The 24,571-nt window shown below is 47.1% G+C and overlaps 1 protein-coding gene across 3 annotated transcripts in view; it reads right to left on the bottom strand.

Annotated features, from left to right (window-relative positions):
- Positions 1-1,587: 1,587 nt before the first annotated feature.
- Positions 1,588-24,571, bottom strand: part of SPMIP7 (sperm microtubule inner protein 7) — a 54,418-nt gene continuing 31,434 nt past the window's right edge. The window contains exons 4-9 of one of the 3 annotated variants that reach the window (XM_040455043.1): positions 23,431-23,569; positions 21,240-21,307; positions 17,531-17,572; positions 16,205-16,312; positions 7,124-7,231; positions 1,588-1,825 (exon numbers count right to left, since the gene is read on the bottom strand). In XM_040455043.1, coding sequence (XP_040310977.1) covers positions 1,702-1,825; positions 7,124-7,231; positions 16,205-16,312; positions 17,531-17,572; positions 21,240-21,307; positions 23,431-23,569 — 589 coding nt within the window. In that variant the 3' untranslated portion in view covers positions 1,588-1,701. The other 2 variants (XM_040455042.1, XM_040455044.1) reach the window with 2 other exon arrangements.

The following is a 24,571-nucleotide window of genomic DNA, read 5'->3' as shown; positions in this document are numbered from 1 at the left end:
TACCTCAGACTTTGAGCGATAACGCCTCCTGACAAAGTGGCCTGCCAGGGATGTTTACCACAAAACGTAATCTCTGGTACCTGCATTAATCTATTTCCTGGACAGGGCTAATCCTTCCCATTTGTGTTTGGGTGAGAATCTTCCAGAGATGAAGATTTTTCTGTTTTGGTCTGATTTTTTTTTTTTTTCAAACAGAATTGCTTGTTCTGAGAATAATTAGGCCACGAGATTAGGTTCAGGTGAAGTCATTCCTTTTCTGTGAAAGCAAGTCAACTTCCCAGGACAAATGGACGCGTGCCTTCCTGCCTGTTCTGGAAGGAACGGCAGCTCGTACAGAGGGTCTGGGGAGCCAACATCCAGATCTGTGGAGGTCGACTGAACAAAACAAAACAAACATTGTCCCCAAACAAAAACAGCCAATTTTGCCCTTTTCAAAGGAATGAGCAGAGCTTATACACGTTTGCTTGACGTGCTGTCTCTTGGAAGCCCTTGGAAGAAGAAAGCCGGAAGAAACCCTGAAAAATCCTTCTGAAAAGCCTAGGAACATAGGGTGAACTCCCCCCCCCACCTGCCCCGCCTTTTTTCTGTTTCTGTTTGTTTCATCAAGTAGCAAGGTATTTGTAAAATGCCTGCTGCGGGGGGTTGCAGGGTCAAATGAGCTAAGATTTGAGAGAGCACGTTAGAAACTCTTGACAGGACCTATGGATATGAGTAGGCAGATATAAATAAACTTTACATGTATACCAGTAAAACTACATTTGAGAGGCTGGAGGGATCCCGTTTGGCCCACATTCACTCTTGAGTGATTCTGGAGCTGGTGCTCTGTCTGGCCAAGGTCCACACACTGACCTTAAAGTGGATGGGACTGGTCACTGCTGTCCCTTGGGCCTCATGGAGCCTGCGGGGATGCTTTTTTTCTTTTTCTTTATAAATGTTTTTTTTTTTTTTTTGCATTTTATTTATTTTTGATAGACAGAGAGAAACAGAGCACAAGTTGGGGAGGGCTGAGAGAGAGGGAGACACAGAATCCGAAGCAGGCTCCAGGCTCTAAGCTGTCAGCACAGAGCTCGATGTGGGGCTCGAACTCACAAACCACGAGATCGTGACCTAAGCTGAAGTCAGACGCTTAACCGACTGAGCCACCCAGGCGCCCCTGCTTTTTTTTTCCTGAAAGAGAAATACAACAGCCAGGCAAGGGATGGTTTTGTCCTTTATCCTAGATCTTGCCCCCGTGTGATGCCCTCTATGGAAGGAACACCCCCACTTTCTCTCCCAGCCACTCAGTTTTCCCATTCAGAACATATGGGGTTTTGATTGGATAGTCTATGGTAACCAACTTTGTGATCTATGCTCTACAGTTACAATCACTGCATTAACTTGGTCAAGACATGAACCCTCTAGGTAGGCCTGGCATTCCAACTCTAAAGAGGAATCTTCTAGAAATAGAACCATTGCTACTGATGGCTTCCCGAAAACCTTGGCTGCCGTCATGGAGTGGTGGCATTCCAAGCCCTGGTCAAGCAATAACTGAGGTTGGGGTCCAGGACACTGCCTCAGGCAGAAAAGAACACCAGACTTCATCAGACCTCTACAGACACACCCAGAACATGCCTGGTTTTTTTTTTTATTTCCCCACTGCACCATGCACAGTGCCTCCCCAAGGCTGAAGATTGTAAGTCCCATTCAGAGAGCAGGCATTTGTCAGTAGCCTACACTTTCCTTGTCCTTCTTATTGAAGGGATTGTAGGGTTTTACAGTTGTGACCATTCGAGACAGCGGTGCCTGGTGACAGAAGAGGTCAACTGCCATTTCTTTCCGTAAGATGCTGTGACAGGGTGGCAGGGGGAAAAAAAAGAAAGAAAATGACCCATACGATAAACATAAAAACACATAACCTTATCTATTTTCCAGTGAGACACATGTTCAGGGTGGAGAATGAGGGTCAGGAGAGCACACGGAGACTGGGAATGATTCATCCTTGTGTGCATCGTTTCGTTTATTTCCTTTATTTGCCTTCGGTTTCATTCATTGCATTATGTGCGTAACATTGCAATCAGTTTCATCGACCGAAAGTCTACTCTGTGCCTAGAATTACAGTAGGCACTAAGAATATAGAAAATGTAGTCAAAAGGAAGTAATCAAAAGTTACAACACGAAGCTTCTGTGCGGGTGAGGCTGGGACAAAAGGAACAGAGAGGAAGAGTCACCTCTCTGGGCTGGGGAAGGAAGTCCTCCCCACCTTCCCCTCCCACAGTCTATGTCAGGGAGGAGTTAAGTTGGTTGTGATGAAAGCAGGTTGGTAGATGAAGAAGGGGTACAGGGAGAGCGGCGTGGGAGGGCACAGGGCTCGTGGGGAGAGGCTCAGGGCGGGGGTGGGACTGGCCACATGCAGGGCTGGGACTCGGTTTCCCCCTGCCAGCGGGGTTAAGCTGACTGCTTTCACAGGACATGCTCAACCTCACATGTGTCTTCGTTGGCTCATTTACCCAGCAGGGAAAAATGCTCTCTGTGTTGCAAGAATTGAAAGAAGATAACTAAATACGTAGAACGCTACACAAACAACGCTTTCCCAATCACTGTTCATGCCCAGAGGTGGTCTTCCCAGGGTGGACACAGGCCACGCCAACTCTCTTGAACGACTGCATACAGCCAGGGTCACTTCTGCTGCCGCTTGAATCACACACACACACACACACACACACACACACACACACAGAATGCGGTGTTCATACGTGGCAAAAGTTACGGAGCGCACAGCAACTCAACCCAAAGTGGCTTTTTAAAACACGCTATGATTATCGTGAAGTCATGGTTTTTTATTGTGTCATGGAAAATGGCTGCTGGGGTGCAAACTCAAGCTTCTGTGAAGGTGGCCTTGCGGCATGAGGGAACGCACAGGGGACGCTGCCCTGTGACAGAAGCGGCAGGCAGGAGAAGCCCCTGTGTGCATTCTCATGCTCTCCGAATAGGAGATTCACAACCCCCATCTCATCCACCCCTGCGCTCTCCCTCACTTCAGTCTCGTCCACTCCTCTCCCTCCTTGCTGTTCTGCGTCTTGTCTCAATATCACTCTAAAATGCAACTGGGGGCCTGTACACCTGGCTCAAAACCTGTTACCGGGACCACATGGACGTCAGCCCCTTGGCATTGGCATTCAAGGCCTAGCTCACTTAATCCCAACCCGGCACAATGGTCTCCCACCGGGAACTCTGCACCACGAGGGGTGCACGGCCCCTCCTCTCCTGGTGGTCTTAAGCAGCCTGCTGTCTGGGGGCAGGTGCATTTTGGTTGACTGGCGATGTCTGCATGCAGACTGCAGGAGCATGAGGGAGAGTGGGTGGGGAGGGTGCGGGAGGCAGACTGGAAAGGGAGACTGGGTGTTCCCCTCTGAAAGAAGCTTAGAAGGGAGAGGAAGGAGGGCAGAGAAATGCCTGCTCAGAGAGGACATCTTTGATTTCTACAGCACAGAGGTGGCTGGGGCGGGGTGGGGGTGGGGGGAGGGGGTGAGGGGGTGGAAGGAGGAGCTGGGGTGGGGAGTGGTGGCTTCGTTTCTCCCCAAGCAAGAGTGGGGGGGGGCAGGGCTAGAGAGGGCCAAGCACTCCGAGGGAAGGATGAAGCTTTTGGAAGAAAGAACTCGTCTTGGGGGGGGAAGGAGATGGAGGCCCTGGTGGGAGAAAAGGCTCTGATGCGGGAGTGGGGGAGAGGCCAGGGGACCGGCTCGCCTGGGGGTGGGCTGCAGGTGCCCATGGGGCAGCGGCAGAGGTGGGCTCCAGGCCGGCAGGGAGGGTGCATGCCGGAGCCCGGGTCCAGGAGTGCCCGGCACGTGCCCGTGTGCACGCGGCCTCTCAGAAACAGCAGAAAAGACGCAGAGGGTCAGGCAGACGCTGTCAGGAGGAAGTCAGCTCACTCAGTTCTCAAGATACTCATCAGAGACCCGATCCGGACTCGCACTCCCACAAGAAAGTTCTAGCAAAGTTACAGGACAGATGGTGTCACAAAATTGAGAGGACATATTTCATGACGGAGAATCTCCAAGGTCCGGTTTTCTCTGATCACGGTGCCTCCTCATGTTACAGAATGCTTTCTATCTTCATTTATTTATTTTTATTTTTTCAATGCTTATTTATTTATTTTGAGAGGGGGGGGGAGGGGGGGGAGAGAGAGAGAGAGACAGAGAGAGAGAGAATCCCAAGCAGGCTCTACACTGTCAGTGCAGAGCCCGACATGGGGCTTGAGCAGAGATCAAGAGTCAGATGCTTAACCCACTGAGCCACCCGGCACCCCAGAGAGTGCTTTGTAAAATCTGAGCACCCCACCGTGCTTCCTCACTGCCAAGCCCCAGTGCCTGCAGGTGCAGCCATTAGGGGTGGGCACAGGGATGGAGATTTGGGCACCTGGCCCAACAGGGGTTGGTCGCTTCCTTGTCACCCTTGGGTGCTGCCACTGTGTCTCCAGAGCCTCTGTGAACCCCAAGAATAAGAACCCCAGAGAAGCTGCCTCGGAGGGTTCTCGGTCCCCACTCTGAGGCAGCAAGATGACAGTGGTGTGTGTGCAGGATATGAGGGGCGAGTGTGGGGGCTTCCCGGGGGGTCAGCAAGGGGCCTAAACCTGGGCTGGAGGGTGTGGCCGAAGACTCAAGTTCTTTTCTCAAGTAGGAATAGCAGTAGTAACATTAGCAACAGCAGTAGTGACATTAGTAACAGCAGGAGCAGCACGGTAACACTAGAAATAGTCATAACAGTAGCAGTAACAGTGGAGGATGGTTTTCCACTTAGAAATACAGGCTTCAGGGCACCTGGGTGGCTCAGTCGGTTAAGCGTCCGACTTCAGCTTGGGTCATGATCTCCTAGTTTGCGAGTTCGAGCCCCGTGTCATGCTCTGTGCTGACAACTCAGAGCCTGGAGCCTGCTTCTGATTCTGTGTCTCCGTCTCTGTCTGCCCCTCCCCTGCTCCTGCTCTGTGTCTCTCTGTCTCTCAATGGTAAATAAACATTTTAAAAAAATAAAAAAAGAAATACAGACTTCTTTGGGACATAGTAGAACACTGGACAGCTAGATCCTGGGGCTGTGGAAACATGCTATACCAACAGGGCGTCAGGGATGCGGCCCAAGACGTTTGGGGAGAGAAGGTGGATCCTGAAGGAAGAAGGCCAGAGATGAGGAAGGTTGGCATTGCCCTGGGAAAACATCATTGGGCCTCTCCTCCGTCATTAACCGCTCAGACACGGTGTATTTTTCCAGCCTTCTGGGAGCTACGTCTTCACGACAGACATTAGGATGCATTTAATTGTGCCATTGCTTCCTTGGGCCCTTCAGTGAAATAAAATTACACTAATTGTCTCAATTTCTGTCAGTCCTGCCTTTGCGACTGGACCTGTGACCTTTGAAAATGTGTCATGAGAGAAAACTGGTTGGATGCAAAACACTAGCCTAGAAAGCCAATGTTCTCCTTCAAAATGCATCTTGTCAGATGGCCCAGACCCTAAGCAATCAGCAAACCCAGAATTTAGATCAGTTGAGGAAGCCCTGTGTCAGCAGGCACGTCCCCCGCTTGGTCCCTGCCTGAGGAATCGGGTCCTGTGCACAGGGTGTGGAATGATCTGGGTGCCTCAGACACAGGGCCACACGAGGCTCTCCTGTGGTCCACGCTTGCGTAGTGAGGGCCTTCATGTGTGGGATCCCTGGAGGAAGCCAGCCTTGCCACACGCAGCCTGGCCCCCCAAATATCTTTGAGACCAAAGGCTCTCGTCCAAAGTAACCCTCCCTCCATGAAGCCTTCCTAGAATTCGCCTAGAACCTTGTGTCTGCCTCCCTTTCCTCACCTGTAAAACGGGAAAACAAGAGCATCTTCCTCACAGGCTTTCTGGGTTGGGGAGGTGGGTCAGTTAAGCACAAAGCACTTGGGTAGCCCGGTGGAGAGGAAGAGCTCACCCACGTCAGGGACACGATTGTGGTGACGCTTGTCATCCTCGGACTCCAGTGGTGTGTTTCTTGCTCACCGCTAGCCTGTGAGCTCCATGCAAACTGGTCTAACTCCTGTGACTTCCTTGGGACTAGCACACAGCCATACCAACTGCCCACCTGGGCCCAGGAGTCCCTTTACCCTTGCTGCCTTTCAGAACAGGTAAGAAACCCGGGAGGACTCCCACCTGAGGGTCACCTCCTCAGAAAGCCCTCTCTGACCACCGAGCTAAATCAGCACCCTGTCCAGGCACTGGCTACGGCGTCTCCCCACCTTTTCTCCTTCACTGCACTCGCTGAACTCATCTTATTCCCTCAGTGACTTGTGGGCGTCTGTGCCCTCCGTTGGTCACACCAGCACATAAGGTCCTGAAAGCGAGCCTCGTGTCTGTTCAGCCCGTGCGCTCAGTGCCTCGAACAGCGCCTGGGCCCAGAGCAGATGCCCAATAAATGTTTGCTAAGACCAAAAGGAGAAAAGGCACCCTCTGGGGGGTAGCGAGGGAGCACTGCCTCCCTCCGCCTCCAGGACGCACAGGGACCTACTGGGGTAGTTTATTTCCTTGCAGGAGCCAGAGACTGGACCTGGTTAAGACCTCTGAGTTTGCATTTTTCAAAACCGTCATCTTGTTTGCGAGGCCGGGACTTCCATCAAATGTTTTCAAATTTGAGTCATAACGAGCAGCAGCGTGCAACTCCTCTCGGGCAGCTCTGAACGACGGAGTCGGCGATAACCTTCCATCTAACGTCTCCAGCTTTCAATTTGCGAAACGGTGTTTAAAACCGTATGTCGACTTTCAACAGAATGTTGTCTCTTCTGAAACAGAAGGCGGAGATTGGGGGGAAGCGAACGTGCATCTCACGGGGTGTGTTCCATGCACCCAGGCGTGTTCCGGTGTTGATGCAGGAGGGTCGTGTGTGTGCAAAGCTGTGAGTCCAAGAGGCAGGCCTGCTGTTTACCTAACGCGGCGGGAGTGTCTTCCTACGGGGCTCCTTTTCACCACCACAGCAGGGAAATGAACTCTTCTGTCTTTTGGATTTGACACCCTGATGTAAATTTGCTCTTTGTAGTTAATTGTTCTTTAGCGGAACGACCATAATGAGGACCCTCCCCCACCCCGCCCAGAGTATCTGAACGCCCTGAGTGATGGGACTTAATACTCACCGGTACACTTCTGAGTCTGGCGATGGGGCCGTTGATGGAATATCAGAATTTGCTGGGTGGCTGGCTGTGAAATGAACCTTACCGGTGTATCCTGGAATATTGGCAGAGCTGAAGGAAAGAGTTAAAAGGGAGGGGGAGAGAGGGAATGAAAACAGGCATTTGTGAACGAGTCCTTGTCACCAGCACCCACGTAGAAAGGTGCAAAGGAAGGTGCTGGAAATCGGGCCGGCAAACAGGAAACGCTGACTTGGAGATGCCCTGATGGTGGCCCCACTCTAGGACCGCAGAAACTTCTTTCCCGCCCGTGTTTTCCTAGTCTTTGAACTGGCATGTATTTTACAGACGTGATTCGCGGCCGAGCTGTCTCCCGTTGAAGGCAGACATTGGTTCTTTGCAGGACAGCCGACCTGTGCCCCACACGCGACGCTGTCGTGCTGACTCCAGCACTAGCAGACACATGACCGTGATTTGAAAATAATATGTTCGTGTCGCTATTATACTGCATTCCTGATTTCATGTAATTTCGTTTTCTTTAGTTTATTTTGAGAGAGAGGGTGAGTGAGCAGGGGAGGGGCAGAGAGAAAGGGAGAGAGAGAATCCCAAGCAGGCTCTGAGCTGCCAGCGCAGAGCCTGATGTGGGGCTTGAACTCACGAACCCTGACTTCATGACCTGAGCTGAAGTCAGACGCTTAACTGGCTGGGCCACCCAGGTGCCCCTGCACACAAGTGCCTTTAAGTAAATTATTTGCTGAGGGAGAGGTGAGGCTGGAGCGGCTGTGTGGGTTTAGTTCCCCCCTGCTGCTTAAGACCTGTGGCCTTGGCCTCAGGAGCGAGGGACAACAGGGAATTTAAACTGTATTTCAAGGGGGCGCCTGGGTGGCTCAGTTGGTTAAGCATCCAACTTCAGCTCAGGTCATGGTCTCACGGTTCATGAGTTTGAGCCCCGCGTCAGGCTCTGTGCTGTCAGTCTGTACTTAGGCTCAGTCTGTACTGAGTCTGTACTTACATCCTCTGTCTCTCTCTCTGCCCCTCCTCCACTTGTGTTCTCTCTCTCAAAAATAAATAAAACATTTGAAAAATAAATACATAAACTGTATTTCAAGGAGCAAGAACCTACTGTGTGCAAACCTTGGCTCTCACTCAAACAGGACATGATCTCTGTGGACTCGAGTTCCGAGCATCCTTTCAGGGCTTAAAGGGAGGGAGGAAGGTCACCACCGCTGATGTGCCGGGAGCAGGGACAGGGCCAGACAACAGGTTGCCCTTCTGCTCACTCGGCGGTGGCATTTCCCATCCCTGGGCCACTCCTTTGAGAGTGTGACATGACATTGGCGTGGTCCCTCATTCTAGATGGATGCACAGATGCAATGCAATGCCGAGCCTCTGTCCCAGTCAAGGGAGCGGTTCCTCCGGGCGCTTTGCTTGCATCTGGGGCCTTCCCACAAAGCCAATCAACCAAAGGAGATGTCCAGGAACCATTTGCCTGAGGAGAAATTTTCAAAGCACGGGGCTTCAGGGACGTTGTTTCTTACAGTGGCAGGGGAGGGGGCAGATGGCGGAGAGGGGGCGGCGACGCGGGTGTGTGCCCGAGGGTCAGGGCCCAGATTCGAACCCGGGGAATCGGCCCATCAGCTCGCAGGTCTGGACCGGAGACGGGATCTCTCGGAGGCTTACTGCCTCCGCCACGAGAGGGGGTGAGGATGCCAGCTATAGACGTGTTTGGTGGGGACAAGGTAGCGGTTCCCAGTGCAGATGCTGGGAGTACCCCCCCAACCCCTGGACGTGGGTCGTGGTGTGACCCCTTGGTATCCCCCCTCTAACAGAGTGAAGGGAATTTACGTCGATGGCAATAGCAGAAGAAACCATACACGTTACTGGATCCTGGGAGACTAGGTAAATGAGGTGACGGAAAAGCACGGGGACCCAGGCCTCCCTTCCAAGCCTGACATGCCCCTTAACCAACTGTGAGTTTTTCCTCCAGCGAGGGAAGTCCTCTGGGCCTCAGCCCAGTCACCTGCAGCAGGGATAGGACACCATTCACCTCTTTAAGGCTCCTCCGGGATTCAAGGGATTCAATGAATGTGAAAGCAACCAGAGGATCTTCAGTACTTAGGTGGGGCTCAACTCATTTCAGTTGAAATACAAGATTTTAAAGCAATGAGAAATTTCTAAAATAGGAGCCCGGTAGGTGGAGCCTATGAGGTTTATCCAGCAGAGGCCAGCTATATAGATGTTCAGACAGTGGTTTCCAAATGTCCCCACATACTGGAAACTCACGGGGATTTTTCAAAGGTACCCATGCCTGACTCCCAGCCCCCAGACGTTCTGATTTCACTGGTGCGGGGTGGAGGGGGAGGGCGGGAGGTGACTTGGGAATCGGGATCTTCAAAATCTGTCTAGATAATTCTAGATAAGCTGTGCATGGAGGTTTGGAAATCCCTATTTCAGAGTTGCATTTTCAGGTTTGTTGGAGGGACTCGGGTGATCAAATCAGTGTTGCCGAATTCTAGGAAGTGCCCTTTAGGATTTGCTGGAATTTTCTTCAAGGGTAGCTGTATGTCAGGGAGAGGTAGCAAAAACCGAGGCAGAATTATTCATGCGTACGTCTTTCCCCCAAACCTTCTTTAAAGCTTCCATGCATGTTACAGAGGAAATCCCCTTCCTCTGTGTGAGATGTTTTTTTCCACTGCCCCTAAAAACACCTGCAGAATTGAAATGCCTCTAAAGTCATAGCCCTTCCATTAGAGCAGTTAAGAAGTCAAAGATGGAAGGGAACGGTTTTGTCAATCGAAAGAAGAACTTGATGGAAAACATCATACAGCTATACATGCCTTGTGGCGCACGGGTTATTGATGCCAAGTGGTATTAGACATTACATTATAATAATGACATAATGTTACGTTACATCACATCCAATAACAACAAACCATGAGCCAGGAGGCTAAATTAAAGAGAAGCCGCTTAGGCTTAAGAAAAGAATTCAGCTGCTCAATACACTGCCAAATATTTGAAAACGAAAGTCCTCACCCACGCCGCTTCTAAATCTGCTCAAATTGCCCCTTTTCAGGGATGTCACAAGGGGACTTTTTTCCCACCTTGAGTGCCACATGTTGACCTTCTGGCAAGAAGAGAGTCGCCTCCGGGGGACCCGGCCCTGCTGCTGACAGGTGACATGATTTTCTAGGGGCAGGAGACATCTGTTCAAGGTGCTACACTATGCAGGCTTTCGCATGGACTTCTGGGATGGTTCCACGTTCAAAGACCCCCTTCTGCCACTTAGGGAAAGCAGAGAAAAGCAGGAACTCATTTAAAAATAAGAGAAGTAGAGGGGCGCCTGGGGGGCTCAGGTCATGATCTCACAGTTCGTGAATTCGAGCCCCGCGTCGGGCCCTGTGCTGATGGCTCGGAGCCTGGAGCCTGCTTCGGATTCTATGTCTCCCTCTCTCTCTCTGCCCCTCCCGCCTTGTGCTCTGTCTCTCTCTCTCGCTCTTAAAACTAAATAAACATTAAAAAAAAAATCAAAAAAGAATAAAAATAAAAGAAGTCTTCTCCACAACTTCTGATCCTTTAAACACCTTCTTCCGTACCCCGGAATAAGCCTGGATTTTGTCCATTAACAGGCACATGTGAAGAAATTATTGCCTAAGTTTGCAACTAACTGCTTTGGCTCAACCTGGCATGATAAAATACAAATTAAATAATTTTAGACCGTAAGGAATTTAGCGAGCCTCTTAGAAAAGGAAGCACAGATGGTGTGTAATTAAAAGTTAAACAGGAAATAAAGAAAACGCGGGACAGTATGTTGTATGTGGCACACAGGCAGGGTGTATGTGGGTTGGGATTTCAGCGCGCAGACAGCTTCTTCCCCGTCCACAGACAGGACCAAAGCCCTGCGAGCGTGCGCTGTGTCCCAGCCACTGTTTTAAACGCTTGTGCAAATGGACTTCATTCTCGCCAGACCCTGCATTGTGGATCCTAAGGATCATGCCTATCGTATGGATGCTGAAAGTGAGTGAGGTTTTAGAGAAAGTCTAAGTCCTGTGTCGTAGCAGGTGGCAGAACCGGCTGGACCCAGGAGCCCCGGACGGATTGCTGGGAGATGCCCCCGTGCCCTCACACCCAGGGCCCCCAGCCCAGGCAGGAGAGCTCGGCTACCTTCCGCTGCTGGGCATTTATTCAGGGTGTGGGTGCACGTTCAAGTTCAAATCGATCCGACAATCTTGCCGTGAGAGCCGTTCTGTGTCAGGCACACAACCAGGCAGAAATCAACCAGGCCCATTGCTGACGGCTTTCGCATCAATGAGAACACTTTTAATGCACATGTAGAGGCTGGAAAAACCCGAGTGGGGCAAAGACCACCGATGAAAAGTAAGGCGGGGGTGGGGGTGCGTGTGAGAGGGAGACAGAAGGCAGCACAGGGTCAGAGGTCAGAGAGGCTGGCCGTGAACTTCGGGGCCGCCCCTCCCAGCCATGTGACCTTGGACCACTGAACTGAAGCTCTCTGAGCCACACTGTGCTGTGGTCAGGGGACTGTAGCTCCCCTGTAGGGGGCGGGGCACGGTGCAGCGGGAGGGGCAGGGGCTGGGCAGGGTCAAGGCTGGGCCCTCAGGGAGGGCTGAGAGAAGGCGGCTGCAGGACCAGGATCATTTTGGTCACGGGGCCGTGTTTCTCAGAGCGTAATACGTCATGGCCCCAAGATCTGTTCAGCAACTGTAGTTTTATCATTATCCTCGTCAAGTGCCTATACTTGTTCTTTCTCTGGTCTTCAAATCTCTCCAAATGGAAGCAGACACAGAAACAGCCGGAAGGCTTCGTTTGTCCACAGGCTGGAGCCCCGGAACCGCTACTTCCCCGGAGGCAGAGGGCGTGTCCTTGTGGGAAGAAGGGCCCCCCCCCCCAGCTCACCCCGGGGGGTGGGGGGTGAGAAGGATCTGCTCTTGGCCCCTCCCGAGATGACTGACCTGCGGCTTTGTCACATCCTGCACTCAGGCCTCGGCCTCCTCATCTGTGAAATGGGGAGACAACCTGTTGGCACACCTCTGGCCTCCCCACACTAGTTTGAAAATCAAATGAGAGCGTAGACGGGAAAGCCCTCCGAAAAGGCAGAAGTGCCGGCCGGCCAGCGTAAGGAACTACTATTCATAGCCCCATTCTCTAACCTGGATTGTGGTAAGGCTTTGGGGGGTTTTTGTTTGTTAAAGGTGCCACACGCCACGGCAACGGGCAGGAAGGCACCACCCGCCTTCCCCCCCCCCCCCTTCCATGTCAGACCTTGGCCAGCACCTGCCTGGGGATCCATTTTGGACAAGTACTCGTTATTTGCAAAGGCTTCATCGCAGGGATGATTGGGTGAAGGCACAGTAAATGTGAAACCCTGCAAAGTTCTGAAATGAAGGATTACAGCCTAGTGGAAGACAGCCCAGTCGGGGGGCGGTGGGGGGTGCCTGGCTGCTTTAGGAAAACAGGCCCAGGGCGTCCGGAAAGCATCAGGCGTGGGGGCGGAAGGCACGGGTTCACGGCCAGCTCGTCTCCAGTGGGCTCTCCCACCAGGGCATGCGTGTCCCCTCCCCTGCGCCTCAGTTTCCTTGTTGGTAAGACAAGGGGCTGGACCTGGTGAGATGCAGGACAGGGTACCCCAGGAGCTCCAACAGCTGGTCCACTGCAAACCCATTTCCAGCCGCTCTCTCCATTTTCTCAGGAAAGGGCAGGATTTTGGATTTTGGATCCTGACTTCGCACAGATAGGCTGTTCCATAGCACGCCCATAGTTATGTGCTTCGAGTATGTTTTTGTAGGACAGTTTGGTCCTATTTTTTATCATCACTAATTTTTCTGTATATTTTTTTTTTCTGTAATGATCAAATCTGGTTCTACAATAGCTTTTAAGCTTTTTTTTTTTTTTTTTTTTTCGATGAGTACAATCACCAGCAATTTGAAAACCCCGGCCATGTCAGACGGCTTGGTAGCCAGGAAACAAAATCAATTAATGAGGGAAGTTTGACAAACCTTTGCTCTTTTCTGGGAGACGGGTGATGCCAGCAATGGAACCACCTGAACTAGGAGTCGGTGGCCTTGGCTGTCTGAAATGTGGTTTCATATTTCCACCATGACTAAGTATCATGAATTGTGGGGAGAATCCAAAAAATAATATCAGGAAGACATTTTTCTTTAAGAAAGTTTATGATGAGAAAGTAAAGGAAGAGTGATACTTGCTTTTGAATAGGACGGCACTTCCATATCCTCTACTTAGCACAAAGTAAGTTTATGTGTTTCTGGGTTTTGGATTTTATGCAAATGGCATCATATTGAATTGCCTTTTGGCTCAATGCGGTATTGTAACATCAACAAAATGTTTTATGGGGCACCTGGGTGGCTCAGTCGGTTAGGTATCTGACTCTTGATCTTGGCTTAGGTCATGATCTCAGGGTTCGTGAGTTCGAGCCCCGTGTCAGGATCCGTGCTGACAGTGGGATTCTCCATCTCCCTCTTTCTGCCCCTCCCTTGCATGGGGTCTCTCTCTCTCTCCCTCTCTCTCTCAAAATAAATAAATAAAACTTAAAAAAATATATTTTGTTTAGACATCTACATGTATGTAGTAAAACTACAAAACAAAGTAAGGAAAAGCACAAAGACGCGTGGCTTCTGGGTTGGGAAGCGGGATCTGGGTGGTGAGGCTGGGAGGCACCCACACATGGCTTAGAAGACATTAGTAAAGTACTAAAACAGTCAAATGCTATTTCTTTAGCGAGGCAGGAAAACACAGACTTTTATTTGTTATTTCACTTTATATGTTACCTATGACACTACATATTTATGTATCTATTAATATTTCATAATAAAAGTGAAAACCATTTCTTTGTGTTAAAAGGTTAAGAGGACCTTAAACATGGAAACCAGATTCGAAACAAACTTTGCGAGCCTGGTGGCCCTCTAGTGGCCAAATCGGACAAGTGCAACCAACGTCTTCAATTTCTTTTCCGGGAGCCACGAATAATTTCACTTCCTCAGAAACAGAAATCCACAGCAAGCCGAGGTAGACCGGCCCAAAGTTATTCAGGCTAAATAGGATGTTTTACATCAAATTCTTACAATGCTTGCCAAACCCCTTTTCATTCTCTTGGAGGAATGACCCAAGAGAATATGTTTGGATTCTTTGGCCAGCATGTCTCATAAAATGTTGCAAAAGTTAAAGGCACATTTCAAAAGAAAAAAACAAAATAAATCTTTAGACCTGTAGGATATTTTTAAGGTGGTTTCATCTTCATATCCTTTTAAAATCTTTAGAATTACTATGTTTAATAGCAGTAACTCCCTTGCAAAATTTATGGAAGAATCACACCAACTGATCCTTCCTCAAGACTCAGCTCAGATGTCACACGCATCCCGTGTGTCTCACGAGTGAAAGTGACCTCTCTGTGCTACTGAGCTTCGAAAACGCTAAGCTAACTTTTGGGGGGACTTCTTTCATCCTGCTTTTTATCGTAATTATTTGTGTGCAGCGTTTATCTGCCCTTCAGATTCTTAAGCTATGTGAGGGCCAAGTCTTTGTCTTTTGTATCTTTATGTTACCACAGTTCTTACCACAGTGCCTGGAGCATTTTACAGGCTCTCTTGCCTTTTCCTTTGGGTGTGTAATGTAGAGAGTTAAGTGAGATAAGTTACACAACTATATTTAAACGCCAAAGTTAGATTCGAAACATACTTCATAGTTTGCCCGAGTGGTCAAAAACTTTACATAGTCCGAAAAGGTAACAGGGAAATTTAAGACCATTGTGGGAGATGGCATTGCTTAAATTTAACCTGCAACAGAGTAAGTTCGAAGGACAGCTGATGCGAAATGCAACTTGTCTCATGGGCGCAACTGATGTTTAAAAAACAAACAAACAAGGAATCAATTAACATTGAAAATACTGTGGTAGTTCACACTTTGGCTTTGCATCAAATCTGCAAGTGTGTCTGTGTCTCCCGGCAGAAACTGCTGGGATAATATCCATGGCAGTCAGCAACTCAGTGGCTCATGAAAAGAGCACAGGATTTCAACTTCCAGCTGTATCTGGTGAGTCCTAGGGAAGTGACTGACCTCTGAGCCTCCATATTCCCATTGGTGAAAGCAAATATATATGTATCTATATATCTATATATAGATACATATATCTATATATATCTATATATAGATACATATATCTATATATATCTATATATAGATACATATATATCTATATCTAGATATATCTAGATATATATAGATTATACATAAACATATTATATATATAGCTTAAAATAGTACACATTAAATGTAGTTATATATTATATATTAAATATATTTTGTATTTATTTTATATAAGATATATACTATGTACAATATATTATATAATATGATATATGTTTTATATATAAAGTTATATGTCATCTTATATATTTCATATATAATATATTATAAATTATAAGTTATATATTATAACTCTATGTTATATTATATCCTTCTGTATAATATATTGTATATCGTAAACTGTAAGTTATACATTATCACTTTTAAATTATATTATATCATATCAAATTATATTTTTATATATAATATATATTACATGTTATAAGTTATATATTATATAAGTATATTATATAGAAAAATATATTGTATATATTATCTGTATATTATAAAATATAGATGATATAATATACTTATACCATATATAATATTTTATATATTATGAAATATATAAATTTTAAATATACAAAATATTTAAAATATATAAAAATATAAAATTTATATTTATAAAATATATAAATTTTATAATATATGAAATGTCTTTATAGTTTATGTGAATATATTTTTTACATGCATGCAAAACATGGAATATAAGATATATTACATTATTGTGCATCAAGGCACCCCGGTCCGTCAGTGCACAGAATTATGATCTCGTTTGTGGGGAGCTACGTTTCTTTTGGGACAACAGGCGTCTTTCTTCTTAAACGACATTCGATGGCAGGCCATCTTGTATTCCCTCATTTATGATAAAGCCCATCACCGTGTTTCACCCCAAATGGCACTATAAGGGGAGTAATTACAAGTGGAACTCACCGACTTGTGTTTGTATAAAGAATCCTGGAGCCCCGAGGCTTGGCGAGAGATGTGATGTCTCCAAAGGGGTTGTCAACATCATCGGCATTTGTAGACTGCACACAACCCCTGTTTGCGTGACAAGAAAAGAAAACGTGTGTTTCTTCATAAGAAAAACAGAAGAAGAGGTAAACAGTGCCCTAACATTCAAAGGGAATCTTATTTGCTAAAATCGATGAAAAACTGAAACAACAACAACAGCAACAACAATAATAATAACCATGATGATAGAACAATTTGCCTTAAAAAACTAAGAAAAGAGATTTCCTCTTTTACAGAGTAATACCTGCCAGGCTCTCATGATCTGAAGTTTGGGCCAGCATGAGAGGAACAGGTGGGTTGTGTTTTTGTGCAAAGAAAGAAGCTGTTTGTGCAGCCCAGGGAGGCTCCTTCACCGGAGGCTGGCCCGGGGGGCAAGGCAGGGACTGGCATCCGCCAGAACCAACCGGGCTCCTGTTGGGGATGGGAACCTGGGCAGGTGCCCGGGAATCCGGGGCGCCCAGCCATGTGCCTTCAGGGCCCTGAGACCAGGCGGAGGTGCTGTCAGCCAGAGGGCGTAGTGTCCTTGTCCCATTGCTGGGGCCACTAGCTGGAAAGAGTAGTCAGCTCCATCGTAGGGCAGAGGAGGCCACAGTAATGGCGGCAGCAAGGGCAAAGATTAAAGGCCCAGGGCCTCCATTTTCTTGGATTTACTCTGTTCCAAGGCACCATGACCTGAATGTTTATGCTCCTCCCGTATTCCTGTGTTGAAATCCTAATGTCCAAAGGTGACGGGAGCAGGAGGTGTGAGGAGCTCAGGTCACAAGGGCGAAGCCATCGGGAGTGGGATTAGGGGGCCCACACAGCCCTACTACTGTGAGGACACGGTGAGAAGTCTTGTGACTTCTCCATGGAGAGCCACATTTAAACTCAGAAGAAAAAGGAGACACATTTTCCCGTACTTAGTGTTAGGGAGCACGTCGTATCTTCCGCATCGAGTATAAAAGCCTTTCTGGTTGACAACACCCAATATTAGGAGCATCCAGGGTATTTTACTTCATAAAATAACCAATTTGGGGAAACAGAAAAAATGCCGCTCCCCCTTTCTTTCTTTTATCATAATCTTTAACAAATCCGTGATGAAAGTCCTGACATTAAGCAGGCTCTGGGCTGGCAAAACGTTAGAACTCTGTTCGAAAGTATAAATTGTCTTAAACAATAAATTACAGACATGACTGAGCTGAAAGCAATTACAATTTAGATGTAAATCTAGTAATTTTTAAAACATTAAGAAACGGTATCACTTACGTATAAAGAGGGATGTATTTGCTTCTGGAACTTGGACTCACACTGAGAGAAAGAGAAAATGAGCACAATGGAGTTAGTGACGTTCACTTAATAAGCATCCAAGGGTTACAGTATTTCTCTTATTGACACCTCCTGGGATTTAATCTCTTTGGAGATGCCTCCTGGGAATTAACCTCCAAAAGTTTGTAATGTAGGGGCTCCTGGGTGGCTCAGTCAGGTAAGCATCCGACTCGGGATTTTGGCTCAAGTCATGATTCCACAGTTGTGAGTTCAAACCCCATGTTGGGTTCTGTGTTGGCAGTGTGGAGTCTGCTTGGGATTCTCTCTCTCCCTCTCGGCCCCTCCCTAGCTCTCTCTCTCTCTCTCTCTCTCTCTCAAAGTAAATAAATAAACTTAAAATAAATAAAATAAATAAAATAAATAAAATAAAATAAAATAAAATAAAATAAAATAACATAAAAGTTTGCAATGGTAAACAGAGGTGATTTAAAGATGTAGTTTTAAGTGAAAAGCCAAAGCAGAATAAACTGACTCCAAGTGTCATGGACACACATGTCTTTGCTTGCTTTCTCTTTTTTTTTTTTTTTTTTTTAATATTTTTCAATCTTTATTTTTGAGAGAGAGAGACAGCATGTGAGCAGGGGAGGAGCAGATAGAGAGGGAGACACAGAATCCGAAGCAGGCTCCAGGCTCTGAGCCATCAGCACAGAGCCTGACGCAGGGCTTGAACTCACGAGAGATCATGACCTGAGCCAAAGTCGGACACTCAACCGACTGAGCCACCCAGGCGCCCCTTTGCTTGCTCCCTTTAGCCCTATTTCAGAGCCTCCCCTCTTGGGTTACCCCCATCCCCTATTTTTTAAGGAGGCTTCACGCCTAGCACAGAGCCCAACATGGGGCTTCAGCTCATGACCCTGAGATCAATGCCTGAGCTGAGATCAAGAGTCAGACACTTAACCGCTTAACCGACTGAGCCACCCAGGTGCCCCCTAGGTTTCCCTTTTGCTGCACACCTCCTTAGTGATTGGTGGGGCAATATTTGGCAAAGCCCCTGGTTTGCTGAGACACAGAATCTTCACGTTGAGTGGATCCTACTGACCATCCAGTCTAATCCTCCATGGTGGAGATGAAACAGCCATAGCACAGAGTTCAGTGACTTGCACAAGATCCCCGTTATTTACAGCCTCACAAGGAACTCCAGGTCTATTTTGTATTTTCCCCACACCCACCCCAGAATCAGCCATTTCTCCAAGGGTCTCACAATTTCTTTGATCAGAGAATGGTGTTTCAAAGCCAGCATGTGGGTGCTAGATATGATTGTGGCTGCTGGGGTGTCCCTGCTCCGGGGTCCCCTGAGCAGACAGAGCTAGGGATGGGTGGATGTGTAGGAGTCTGTGTATACCCACATATTTATGTCTATTTCTGTATCTGCTATCTGTATTAAAGTAAACGTGAGTTCACAGGATACGTCCTGATCACCTCTTAGCCTTTCTCCCCTACTTACCTGTATTTCCTCCTGACAGCGTGAAACTTGCCTCCTGTTTCCCACCAAAAGTTTCATTTTGTTCAACCCTATATGTCAGAAGTATTAGAATCACCAACCCACTTCCCTGCGGGAACACACCTTGCGGGTACACACGTACCACCTGGAGTATAGCGCTTATATGCATGCATTCCTTTTGTCTTTAGCCTTACATTTTTCGGTCAAAACACTATTTCCAAATTTATTAGGGCCCAGCCTTTTTTAAGATCACCCGGTTTTGCCCCCATCCACTCAAGTGTAGTCATGTCATTTATTTGTAGCACGGATTCATTTGTCACCATCTGCATTCCATCCTGGATTCCCCCAGCACCCTGGGCAGGAATGTATGTAGATACGTATCGGTGTTTCCATGTACGTACTTAGTTCACGTTGCCTTCAGTAAACTTTGTTCTTTGTGGTGGTTAGTTCTCTGGGTTTCACAAACACAAAGAGTCATGTGGCCACCATCACAGAACCATACAGAACAGTTCATGACCCTCATGTTCCCCTTATAGGCTCTCCATGCACATCCCTCTCCCCCTTCCCAACTCCTGGCTGCCATTTTTCTATCCCCTTCTTGTGGTTTTGCCTTTTCTAAATGTCGTATAAATGGAGTCATACAATATGTGACCTTTTGGGTGTGGCTATTTTCACTGAGCAAAATGCATTTAAGATTCACACACACCGGGGCGCCTGGGTGGCTCAGTCGGTTGAGTTCAACTCAGGTCATGATCTGGCGGTCCATGAGTTCGAGCCCGACGTCAGGCTCTGTGCCAACAGCTCGGAGCCTGGAACCTCGTTCAGATTCTGTGTCTCCCTCTCTCTGGCCCTCCCTTGCTTGTGCTCTGTCTCTGTCTTATAACTCTCTCTCTGTTAAGAACAAATAAACATTAAAACATTGGTTGTATACTCATGTATATGTTTATCCACTGTATACTTTTCCACTGGCCTGTTGAAAGATACCTTTGTTGTTTCTAGGTTTTGGCACTATGAGTATAGCCGTAGAAACATTCCCATACAGGTTTTAGTGTGGGATCCTCAGTGCAACCTTTGCATAGACGAAGGTTGCAGGATGAGCAGCATTCTTGAAAGTTTGGAGATGTGGCCTACCGACTCAGACATAAAGCTTTTCATTCATCGGATGGTTTCTTATTTAAAAAATGCAATGATTCGTACAAACCGGAATACAAATTTCTATCATCTGCGTGAGTTATCTGCCATTTCACCACATGATGTAAATAAGATGCTAATAAGGTATTTTTGTTAGCGCTCATGTAATGTAGAACGGGTACCAATGCCTTCCATCTTTATTCTTTTAAAAGATATTTGAATATGATCACAGCGACATCAGCTTGCTTTGTTTTCGAGAGTCTTATATTTTTTGAGTGTCATACTCTTTTTTAAAAAAATGATTGCCGTTCAACATATACGCTGGAATCTATTTTTTATATTGGGATGTTTTACACATTGGCAAAACATATTTTAAACGATCCTTATCAAGAAAATTACACATTATTTTTAGAATACGGCTCGGCAAAATCTAAGTTTGCTGACAAGACAACATTTTTCTCAATATTGTCACTATTTGTAACAGTAGACGCGGCAGCTAAACTCGATTATAATTTGGCACATTTTCACCTCATCTTTTTTTTTTTACTGATATAAAAATTCATTTTTAAAGGACAATTTATTTTTAAATAGTTGTGGTATATTTCATAGTCTAAATTTTAAGGAGGTGTAAGAAAAGGCAGGCAGGCATCGCTGAGCAACTGAGACAGATTTGAGTTCTCTTTCCTGTCCCAAGGATGGAAGTCTGAGGTCTCTGGAATATTCTCCAGAGGATACGCCCCTCAGCCCCTCTCTCACCTGTGGGCTGGAGCACCAGACATATTTTTTTTTAATTTTTTTAAGTATTTATTTTTGAGACAGAGAGAGACAGAGCATGAGCAGAGGAGGGGCAGAGAGAGAGGAAGACACAGAATCTGAAGCAGGCTCCAGGCTCTGAGTTGTCAGCACAGAGCCCGACGTGGGGCTCGAACTCGCAGACCACAAGATCATGACCTGAGCCGAAGTCGGACGCTCAACCGACTGAGCCACCCAGGCGCCCCATTGAGCACCAGATATATTAATGACAAAGATGTTTTAGTGAAAATTTTAGTAACGAGATCATGAGGAGATAAAACTTACAAAGTCACTGGCTTGATGGGTGCCAAGAAAGATCTTGTTTGAAATCTGTCCCAGAGTCCACCAACCATCTAAAATCGGCATCAAAACATAGTTAATGAACAAGTTACTGTAAATTCTCATATATAATCTCCAGCGCTCTTAACAGTCCCCAGGGCATCAATGGTAAGCCCCAGGCTCCCAACAGAACGCACTCCCCAAGCATCCTTAACACTTCGGGGGTTTGCCCCAGAGCCCCTCTGGTCTCTGCTCTGCTCTCAGACCCACAGTTTCCCAGTTTGTTTTTCCACAGCTGGAATCTGCCTCATCATCCAACTCCTTTGGATTGAAGTCTTGACAAAGGTCTCATTTTTTTGTTTTTGACATTTTAATTTATTTTTGAAAGAGAGAGAGATAGTGCATGAGTGGGGAGGGGGCAGAGAGAGAGAGAGACACGGAATCTGAAGCAGGCTCCAGGCTCTGAGCTATCAGCACAGAGCCCGATGGGGGGGCTCGAACCCCCAAACTGTGAGATCGTGACCTGAGCCGAAGTCGGACGTTTAACCAACCGAGCCACCCATGTGCCCCAGAAAAGGTCTCATTTTTGTTTTCATCCCAGAGATTATGTTTCACTTGGATCCACCTAGGTTCACTCTCTGCAGCCCCAGGCTGGTCTCCCCTTTTCAGTCCTGCCCAGACCCTGAGCTTTGAACCTCATCTTGCCAGGGAGAACTTTGGATCCTGGTATGATTAATTAAATGCCAAAGATAGGTTGAAAAAGTGACCAATTTTCAAAAGATGTAAAAATATTTTAAAGTAGGTGAGAGATTCTTAAAAACAGCCGTAAGAATCAAGGCACATGCGAATCCCGTGCCGAGACTTTATATTATTGTAGCCATGTTTTTCCTCTCTCGCTGCCATTTTTCTCTATAAAAGCCAAAAAAGTTTTTCAAAATAATGTGGGCTTCTCACCCTGTGGTTCATGAACCTCTTAAGAGCCCCTGGTTAGAACCGTATGTCAATAGAATAATCTTCCTCTTTAGTGCTATGTTATTTTACATCACAAAGAGCTACATTATGAGAGGTGGCTCCAGTGCTTGTCAGACTTCTGCGGGGCAAGGAACAGAACCAAAGGAAGAGAGGTCAACGGAAGGAGGAGCTAGATGCTTTGCAGGCACAGAGCAGGGACATCTAATCCAGGGTTGGAAAGGTAAAAGTGACGTCCAAGATAACACCTGAAAGATTCACGGGATTTAGCCTGGAAAAAATGGAATACTGAAGGCAATGGAGCCCTGTTTGCAAAACAACATGGCGTGTTGAGGAAGAGCATGGCCCATGAGGCCTCCACTGAGGTTCTGCGTAGAAAGTGATGCAGTAGAGCGCAGTGTGGGGGTGGGGCTGGAGAAGCAAGAGGAACACAATGTCGGGGGCGGGGCGGGGGGGGAAGAGGGGAGGCTGAGTGGGGGCAAATAACAGAACTGGAGACATGGCCTGTCAAGGAGTGTGGCTTTCGCTTCATAAAAGTGATGTGTTGGCTCAGTTGGTTGAGCATCCAAGTCCTTGATCTCGACTGAGGTCATGATCTCACGGTTCGTGAGATCGAGCCCTGTGTCCGGCTCCGCACTGTCGTGGAGCCTGCTTGGGATTCTCTCTCTCTCTCTCTCTCTCTCTCTCTCTCTCTCTCTCTCTCCTCTCTCTCTGCCCCTCCCTCGCTTGTGCCCGTGTGCTCTTTCTCTTTCTCAAAACAAATAAACTTTAGAAAAAAAGTCCAACATAGACAATGTTAAAATATTAAAACATGGAACTCAGTTCCATAAGTGTACATATTTATGCATGCTTTCCATATTTCTTAAAATAGAATGAGTATTAAAGTTTTAGACTTCAGCTTAGAAATAAATGCATGGTGGGGCGCCTGGGTGGCTCAGTCGGTTAAGCGTCCGACTTCAGCTCAGGTCACGATCTTGCGGTCCGTGAGTTCGAGCCCCGGGTCGGGCTCTGGGCTGATGGCTCAGAGCCTGGAGCCTGCTTCTGACTCTGTGTCTCCCTCTCTCTCTGCCCCTCCCCCGTTCATGCTCTGTCTCTCTCTGTCTCAAAAATAAATAAACATTAAAAAAAAATTAAAAAAAAAAAGAAATCAATGCATGGTTGCGAAAATGCAACTTTATATATAGGAAAAGGAATGATGCCTGTGCAATTAAGGTCCCTGATCACTGACCTGGGTTATTGCTGGTACCCCTTCATATCTTTTCCGTGTAAAGCACTGTGAAATCGGGTCAGCAGCTTTTTCCACTGTTGTTTCTTCTGGATCGAGTTTCGGTGGTAGCATCTTATCCCAAGGAACAACTTCATAAGCTCTGTGAAATTAAATAATGATATTTTATGAAAAATGGATATTGCAATTGGTATGAGTCATCGTGGTCTCATGGCAAGCAGGTAATTCTAAGGTGTCCCCCAAGATTCCTGCCCCCCAGGGGTACATGTCATATATAACTACCTCCCGTCTGGCATGGGCAGAGCGGGTAAGTATGCCAAGAGGTCACTCCTGCGATACTTTGTATGGCAACTTTATATGGAAAAGGGATTGTGCCCATGTGATTAAGTCCCCTAACTGGTTGACTTTGAGTGAATCCAAAGGTGGGCTTTCCTAAGTAGGTCTGACCTAAACAGGTGCCCCCTAAAAAGAGACAAGAACACACCAGACACTCTTCAGCTGTCCTTGAAGACACATGTCACGAGCCCAGCAGCTGGAATGAATGGAATTCTGCCAACAATCTCAGTGCTCCTGGGAGACAAGGATCCAGCCCCCGCTGACTCCCCAATTCTAGCCTGAGAAACCCCAAGTCTTGAACCCCACTGGGGCACGCTTACATTCTGACCACAGTCTTGTGGTCTAACGCTGATATATGTGTGGTCATCTGCTACACAGCAGTCGAAAACCAATGCACCTATTTATATACATCTTATAGTTGACAAAAAAGAAAAATCATTTGACCTTCGCAGCAGGGCCGAAAGACCATTAACTGACAAATAAACAAAGGATGGCTTAGAGAATGGAATTTGTTTGCTTAAGGTCGCTCAGCTACTGGTGGTGGACGTCAGGATGCAAATGCAAATTATCCGCCTCTGAAGAGGGAGCCACGTTCCCGTTGTCCCACCACACCAATGGTACAAGGAGTCCAGCCATCTTAGTAAGTGCGAGGATTGTATACGTAGGATTTGGATCTAAAGGTACCATCTTTAGATGGTATTTCAAGTTTTGAAAGTTCTGCTCTTTTTGACAGATATACATGACCGATGCAGTGAAATAGACTCCAAACAAATATTTATTTGGAAATTACTATATTTCAAGCACTGTG

Source organism: Herpailurus yagouaroundi, unplaced genomic scaffold, assembly GCF_014898765.1.
Source record: "Herpailurus yagouaroundi ecotype Mexico unplaced genomic scaffold, PumYag 214, whole genome shotgun sequence".
NCBI lineage: Eukaryota > Metazoa > Chordata > Mammalia > Carnivora > Felidae > Herpailurus > Herpailurus yagouaroundi.
Note: the sequence above shows the minus strand (reverse complement) of the source record. Positions and strands in the feature narration are given on the sequence as shown.